At 35.0% G+C, this 8,728-nt stretch overlaps 1 protein-coding gene across 1 annotated transcript; it reads right to left on the bottom strand.

Moving 5' to 3' along the window:
- Positions 1–276: 276 nt before the first annotated feature.
- On the bottom strand, positions 277–1,161 carry LOC110893105 (F-box/kelch-repeat protein At3g23880-like). The gene has a single exon (XM_022140227.1). It carries the CDS (start codon positions 1,159–1,161, stop codon positions 277–279), a length of 885 nt encoding a protein of 294 aa, XP_021995919.1.
- Positions 1,162–8,728: the final 7,567 nt, after the last annotated feature.

Genomic DNA, 8,728 nt, shown 5'->3' with positions numbered 1-8,728 from the left:
ATTCAATCCTTTCATCTTGTGCAACCAACTCTGAAGTATCTGGCTGAGGGGAGTTTAGTCTGTAAGCTTGCATTGTAATCTTTTGCTTTTAATGTAATCTTTTGACTCTATGAAAAAGCAATTGTTTATCAAACTATATTCTCCTTTGATTGTGTTTACAAAGTTTGTATACAATTCCGCTGCACTTCTCATCATTTCATATACTCTGAATGTTCAATTCATACAAACAAGCACAATCATGTCAGCCTCGGATCCTAACATTCAGCGCCTATCTACCTAATCAACTACACGAGGATTATTGAAAGCAAACACCTTGATCCAGCCTTCTTCTTCTTCATATTTGAGCAAATCAGCAGTTAGCTCAGCAGACTTTCCAACAACAATCACATGCAGTCTCTTTGCGATGGTCAAAAAATGCCCTTGGCAAGGATTGACTCCGATACTCTCGGGAAAACGAAGCATTCTGAAAGTCTCAGAAAGAATATCAAAAGCAACTATGTTCCTCTCACCTGGTGGATACCAATAATTTGAAACCATGAAATATATGGTTTTACCGGTATAAATTCCGGGAGACCATGAATAATTGCTTGAACCATAATTATTTACGCTCAAGAAATTTATTGTTCTCCATGACTCACGACGTCGGGAGTAAACACGAGCAGTAACCACATTACGGTAACATCTGATGTGAAGCACTTTCAGATCATTAGATTCATCAAAATACATTCCACTTGTATCAGAGGTTCGATCATGACTATTATTAAAGTAGTCATCAGACAAAAACTTATAGCACCTGGTTGTTGGATTCCAAAGGATCAGGTCACAGCAAATACGTTCATTGCAAACTAACAACAACCCATTAAATGATGATAGAATATGTAAGAAGGCATGGTGGACATTGTTAGGAAAGCTTATGGGTTTGCTTGTAACGACATCAAAATTACTAGCTACTATGTTGTCAACAACAATTAACGTATCTTTAAAGGAGAGTAGTTTCTTTTGTAGTGAATCTCCACTTCGGAGAGAATGCATCATCTCAAATGCATGACTTGACAGTTCTCTATGAAAATTTTTGGAAAGACATTTCAAACGACCAATAGCTTCTGCAGGGAGCCTTGTGAAAATTTCATCAACGATCACTTGAAACCCAATGTTTTCCATTTTATGATCTATATGTTCTACAATAAAAAAATACAACAAATAAAATATAATTGTATATGTAAATGTTTATAAATAAGAAATAAGGATGTTACTATATATAAATATACCAAAAATTTAAAAAACAAACATCATATTTGTAACTACAAAACCGATCATAATTTTAATGAACAGAGTAACTACAATGACAGTTAAAACAAAAAAAATTTAGGATTAGATAAGATACATTGTTGTGGAAGTAAAATTTTAATCAATATTCTTGATTAACTTTAGGATTCATAATTTGATTGTAAAATCTCAAGAGAATCATAAAAAAGAGACATTTTTACAATTGTCAAATGAGACTAACTTACTGTTAAAGAATATGATGCGACGATGCTTCAGTTTGTGTCTTGATTTTGTGGTGAACAAATGTGTGTTTAAAAGCCAAAGAGACTGTAATGATATTGATAAACAAAAAAAAATGAAGATGATTGAGTAGATGGATGAAAGCGGTAATGATGAAAGCAGTTTCCCACTGTAAGGCAAATAAATTTATTTTATATACCCAATGAAGGCGGTAATGACTAAATAGATGGTGAGACTAACTTACTATTAAATAATATGATGCGACGATGGTTAGGCTTGTAGTGTAAAACATTTCAAAAATAAGTTTTCATGTGAAAACTATAAAATTAAATATCAAGAAACCCAAAGGGCAAATTTTAAACCTTAAAAAAAACAGGTTATCATAATAACAATTAACCTCTTCATTTACCATAAGACGCATTTTAAACACTATAAATGATTATTTACCATTATCCGCATTTTAAAACTTCAACTATTGTCTTTTAAAATTTTCACATTTGTTGACTTACGAAACATCTGTTCAGGCACAACTCAACATCCACATAATCTAAATGAAACTCAGGGATAATGAGAAGAATGCTTTAATCATCATGCTTTTATAAAGATTGCAATTACATTTAATAGCCTAACAAATTAACAAACTCCCTACATCTACTATTAGCCTAAGCACTATTACATTGAAAACCTCTGTTGAGCAGCATCTATTGAATATCATCTGTTGTTCTTTAACACCTGTTGACCCATAGCAGACCTTTGCTTCTTCAAACTTTCTTCAGACTTTGTCTTCATTAACAGATGTTCTCTTTGGGTAAAATTTACCTTTAACAGACATTTAGAGTAGCAGATGTTGAGTATTTGTAAATGACATGAGGAAATTCTTCAAAAAACTGTTGACTTACCAAACATCTGCTCAAACACAATTCAACATCAACAAAATCTAAATCAATGATATTATATAGTGAAATATCTTACAGCCCGAAGGTCAGATTTCAATTCACTGTAGGTTAAACAATCTAGCAGGAAAAAACGTGTACATTTTAACATAAACAAGTAAAATTATATTTAAAAACAACTGCTTTTAATGCAAAACATCTAATAGCCTAACAAACTCCCTACATGTGCTATTAGCCTAAGCACTATTACATTGAAAACCTCTGTTGAGCAGGATCTATTGAATATTATTTGTTGTTCTTTAAGATTTGTTGACTCATAAAAGACCTTTGCTTCTTCAAACTTTCTTCACGGGCCCGTGTCCAGACGCCCAGTAACATTAAAAATTGTTTTTAAGCACACTTTTACACAATCAATCAACCTAAAACTTATTTTTTAAGCACACTTTTACACAATCAATCAACCTAATCACAAGCCTTACACAAAACTCTATTGGAACCGCTAACCACCCCAAATTTTTTTCAAAAAAAAAAAATTCATTTTTTTACTTGTCTTGGTTTAATTGGGGAATTACAAGTTTTAAAAAAGGTTATATTTTTACAAATTTACAACCGATAGCGTCGTGATAAAAAGAACCAACATAAGAAAATTATGAAACGACATGACAAATCTAGTTAAAATTTGATTATATATACTTGATTACATAAAAACTTATTCTCATAAAAGTGAATTTTGAGCCTTTATTGAGCATACAAATACACATCTTTAAACTAAATGCTCATTTTTCGTTTCTTGTGTGAATAGCCGCTTGGTTTCTTACAACTCTAGAACTTATCACGACGATACATTCCCGGTCCTTACCAATTTAAACCCGAGTAAGTAAATGATGGAGGCATTAGGTGTCACACCCCCAAAATCCACTAGCGGAGTATCACCGCAGGAGGCGTGACATTGTAGGATCGTTATACGACCTGACGAATCGATCAGAAGAGTGCTTAGACAGAATCAGAGGCGGAATTCATTGATTCGGTCTTCGTGTAGCTTGATTTCACTATTTAACGTCTCCTTATCTGACAAATATACAAGTTCCGGAGACAAACAGGCAGGGCTTCGCCGTTTCACACACAAAACACGCACACAGATCCGCTTGAATGACACCCTTATATATAGGAGTCATGGGTTCGCTTATATAGACATGTCCATATAAGCGGACCTATCATCATGTCAGATAAGCGAACCTATTTAAGTGACAAATAAGCGGACCTCCTGATATGACCTATAAGCGGACCTATCTAATACATGATTTCTCGATTTCCGTTCACTATACAATCAGCCCTAGCCTAAGACTCGAACTAAGATGTAGTCGACAGACAACTGCACCAACAGACTCCCCCTTGAATGTTGACGGAATCTTTAGTGAGAGTCTTCAGACATTGACAGCTCTTCAATCTTGATCGGTCTTCTTCAGGAACTCTTCCTGGAATTATGTACCCGGATCTTTCTCTGGCTCTAACTTTCATCAGACTCCCCCTATCATCATGCTGGGATCGCCGTCTGGAAATCGTTATCACCATTGAAATCAACTCCTGGCTTTATTAATTTAAACTTCTTCTCAGGTTCTGATGTATCTCCTGGCTTTCCGTAGCAACAGGATCAGAAACCTGCACAACTCAAACAATCTATTACAAACAAACACAATTGTGATTCAACTTAATGAATCAACTAATCATCTAAGAATATTCAAGAATCTTTCACATTTAACAATTTATTAAACTTTCCAAAATCTAATTAAACATTTCAAACCAATTTAACCAACCCTCTTGTTCATCATGTTTAGCTTTTGAAATTTTGAATTTCAGCTCTCCAACATCAGTTGTCGAAAATCTTTTTGAATTTTTCAAAAATGAAACACAAATGCAATAACATCAATTAAAATGCAGAAATGAAATATATACAAACATATTTTTGTGAGTTCGTGCAAGAGGATCATATCAACTGCTGATTAAACACTAGCACCGTTAAGCTGTTATTTCATTTTAAGCTTTTAAACAGTTCACGTAGATTGCCGATATTCTGATCCACTTAAATTCTCACAAAATGTTCAACCTGTTCGGGATACTGAATTAGTGTTTTAGAACTTAAACATCTACATGTGTCCCACCTCAGTATATACTCCCGTATCCAGACCCCAGTATTCAGTCTTACAGGTGAGTATACCACAGCTGATATCTGTTAGGGGGTAATATGCGAGGGCCGTGAGAGCTCAGGTCGATACTTCCGTATACGCAGAGAGATGACGGCTTCGACTTTAGGTGGGTCCCCTTTAGAGGATCTTTTATTACAACAGCAAAGATTATCAATTTTATTGTTTAATCAAATTGCTGAGGGCTAGCTTATATTTCAAAGCTTTTTGCAGAAAGTATTATCCGGGGACTAGGTCAGTATTTCCATACAGTAGAAGTCCCGGGATAATACCCCAGATATCACTGAGCATAAAGACCTAGTATCTCAGAATACGGGACCCTTCAAACAGGATTTCAGGGGTTACCTATATATCCTGGAGGTGTTCCCCATGTAGATGCAAGTGAAATTTATGTTTATATCCCAAACTGATCTACTAATTCTGTAAAAACCTATCGACACATCTTTAGCGAGACTGCTTAATTGCATTTATACATTACAAATCTTTAGCGTACTGTGCCAGTCTAGCTGATGTATTATCATTTCCTCTTATTTGCACCAAAATTCATTTTTAATTTTCAATGTTTTTGACATTTTCAAATTTTCTAATTTTTTTTAAAATTTTTCTCCCCCTAAAATCAAAATATGTTTCAATTTTGATTTTCTGGGAAAATTTGAAACGTACTGTACAAAATTTGACAACTTGATGAGAATCGCTTCGGTTCGCCATCCACTTGACGTAAACAATCAGAACTCCCCCTCTCAACAAACTATTTTCCCATTATGATTTCAAAACACTTAAGTTTGTTTTAATCAAAATGGTTTTTCCGGAAAAATTAGTTTGCTTACCAAACATTTGTAGGTTCGGGGTTACTCATCACATTGTTTTCTACACACGCATGACAGATTTTACAATTTCAGTTTTAACTCTCAAACACCATTTGTAGAAAATCAAGTACAACTTAATGTCCCTGATTTACCACATGTAAGGCGAAAAATCACCAGAGTGAAATTTCTCAAGAAATGTGCCGATTCATGTTCCACGCTTACCAACCTGGGAACTCCGGCAAGTCAGGTTTTTCTATTTGAACAGATTCACCCAAGCCTGACGGTCCTTGGGTGATTTCGAATTCTTGTTCAACAATGGTGGAAAATTTGCATCATCCATTGTTAAACCAGAATTCTCCTTTTTTACCTCAACCAATGGCTCCTCTGGTTTTGACGAACCAGAATCATTGTCCGCAGGTGGCTTGTCTGACTTTGACCTGTCAGATTCATCGCCGACCATTTTCGTCTTCCTCTTATCCTCTTTTGTCCTTAGATTTGTATCTGATGAACTCATCTTGCTTGACTTTGCAGCCGAGGAAGTTGATGCATCAGAACTCTTATTCTTTCCAATGGATGAACCCGAGGACAAAATCTTCTCCAAATACTCTCTAGCCTTCTTTCTCTTCTTCCTCAGTCTGTCTTTTTGCCCCTGTGAAAGTTTAACTTTCTTTTCTTGACTTGTCTGATCTTGAACTTTAGGTTTCAGAACCTTCTGTTCATGGGACTTGACTTTGACTGGAATCTTTGCCAATTTCTGAGACTTAGCCCTCAATCTTTCATTCGATCTCCTTGGGAAATCTCTGGCAATGTGACCTTTGATCTGACAATTGTAGCATCTTCTGGTCTCATAACTCAAATTCCGGCAGTTAACAGCAATGTGTCCTTGATAACCGCATCGGTAACACACTCTGTTATCGTACCATATACCACCTTCACACCAAACGCTCAGATCATAGCATTGTCTGGCTTGGTGATATTCCTTCCTCAAGTTTGCTGGATTTGGCTTTAGAGCACTGTGGTCCGACCTGCACCACTTATTACCAACATTTTTTGAGTTTTCATTTTTTACTTTTTGTAATTTTTTATTACGATTAGATAATCGATCTGATGAACTTTTATTATCTTTTTGTTTCTGTTCCACTTTCTTCTTCAAAGGTTTTTGCTTAGAGCATTCTCCCTTTTCAGTCGATTGTAGAACAGTTTTCTGAAATTTTTCTTTCAATTTTAAAAACAATTTTTGTTTTTCTATTTTTTCATTTACATCATCAGATTTTTCATCGCAATCTTCAACTTTGACATTGTCAAAGTTTGTGACATTGTCACTTATTGGAACAGAATTGATCGGTTTTGGACAGGGAAAGTTCACATTGTCTGATGCAGTCACAAAACCTATCAATTTCTTTTCAAGTTCATCTATCTTGTTTCTTGCATTCTCAGCTTCATGTTTAAGCTGAGATATTCTTTCAAGATGAGACTTGATTGATTTTTCATTCACATTCTTCAAGTTTTCAAGAACAGATTTTTCACTTTCCAGATCTTTTATCTGTTCCTGAAATTTCGTTCCATTTGCTTTCAAGTTTTTGTTCTCAAGCTTTATCCAGAAATCTTCATTTTCTGAGGATTTCTTGTTGCTTTCAAACTCTTTTTCTTTTTCTTTCAAAAACTTGTTTTCAGATTTCAAACTATTCAAACCATCCAACAGTTTGTCATTTTCAGCTTTTATTTTCTCACAATTTTCTTGCAACATAAGAATCTGTTTAATATCAGCTTGCTTCTCGTCTTCCAACTTCTTAACTTTCAATGTCAAACTTTCCGCATCCTTCAAGAGTTTGTCATTATCAGTCTTGAAGCTGTCACATTTGAAGCACACTGCTGCAGAATTTGATGTTTCATACTTCACAGATTCTTCAACCTTTGACACTTGTACTTTCTCTATCTTATATGTACCTGCACAAAAGATTGTAACAAAATCAATAGGATTTTCATTATCATCAATATAACAACCTCTTTTCATATCATATATCAAATTTCTTTTTGCTGCCCAACAAACATTGATTCTTTTGTTTATTTCTTTTATCATATCTAAACTCAAATCTTCCAAATTCATTTTTATCTTATCCAATATCTCTCTCTTCTTTTCATACTTCTCATAATCGTGATTTTTAAGTTTTCTAATGAATTTATTCAGAGATAATTGTGAAAAATTATATTTTTCTCTCAAAGTTTTCAAGCAATCATCCCATTCAGCTGATAATCCATTAGCAAACTTTGATGTCTTATCAGCTTCTGTTATTACTATTTGATTATCCTTCAAATAGTCAATCAAGCGATCAAAACGTTTCTCTAAATCATCCAAGTTTTCATCTTTCTTGCTCAAAAAACATTCGAAACGTTTACTCCAAACCTCTTTGGGTAATTTCTGATAAGAACTACTAAGATATCCTCGATACCAATCATTCAACCTTTTAAGATCATTGTTTTCCTGCTCATCAAACCTCATTGTCATTTTACAGATAATCCCGACAAATCTTTGTTGTTCACAAAAGCAAAACAGGTAATGATCACAAAAGCGGACCACCTGTAAAGTTCACAAAAGCGAACTTGATTGTTCACTCGAGCGGACCTACTTCGTCAAATAAGCGGACCTGGTTTGTACACAAGAGCGAACCAGAATCAGTCCTAATGAGCGAACCAAACTTTGTTACTACAAGCGAACCTCAAAAGAGAACCAACAACACAAGTGTCTTATAAGCAAACCACTATATTGTCACTTGGAGCGAACCAGATGAGCGAATCTCTTTGAGCGGACCTGATAGTTTTTGGAGCGAACCTGTTCCTTCGAGCGAACCTGATTGAATTTTCAAGCGGACCTAATGTAATTTTGGAGCGGATCTGTTGAATATGTATCTATGAGCGAATCTCTCAAGTTCTTTGGAGCGGACCTTACAAGCGAATCTATGAAACGTCTGTAAAAGTGGACCTATATCGGACACATTTTTGACCCACTTTTAGTCCATAATTTCATCTGAAACTTTCAAGGGTTTGTCTATGTCCAATAATACACAATCTGTGAACTTTTGATCCAATTTTGACCGATAAAACTCCCTATACTGATAAAAGAAGGTGTAGATATCAGAATTTTGAGCGAAAATCGAGCTAAACGGTAAGAACTCTTCCTCCTGAGCTCTGATACCACATGTAGGATCGTTATACGACCTGACGAGTCGATCAGAAGAGTGCTTAGACAGAATCAGAGGCGGAATTCATTGATTCGGTCTTCGTGTAGCTTGATTTCACTATTTAACGTCTCCTTTATTGATTA

The sequence above is a fragment of the Helianthus annuus genome, chromosome 13, assembly GCF_002127325.2.
Source record: "Helianthus annuus cultivar XRQ/B chromosome 13, HanXRQr2.0-SUNRISE, whole genome shotgun sequence".
In the NCBI taxonomy this organism is placed as follows: domain Eukaryota; kingdom Viridiplantae; phylum Streptophyta; class Magnoliopsida; order Asterales; family Asteraceae; genus Helianthus; species Helianthus annuus.
Note: the sequence above shows the minus strand (reverse complement) of the source record. Positions and strands in the feature narration are given on the sequence as shown.

What these genes read in the sequence shown, in the direction of transcription:
- LOC110893105 (XM_022140227.1), bottom strand. Translation starts at nt 1,161, where the DNA reads ATGGAAAACATTGGGTTTCAAGTGATCGTTGATGAAATTTTCACAAGG.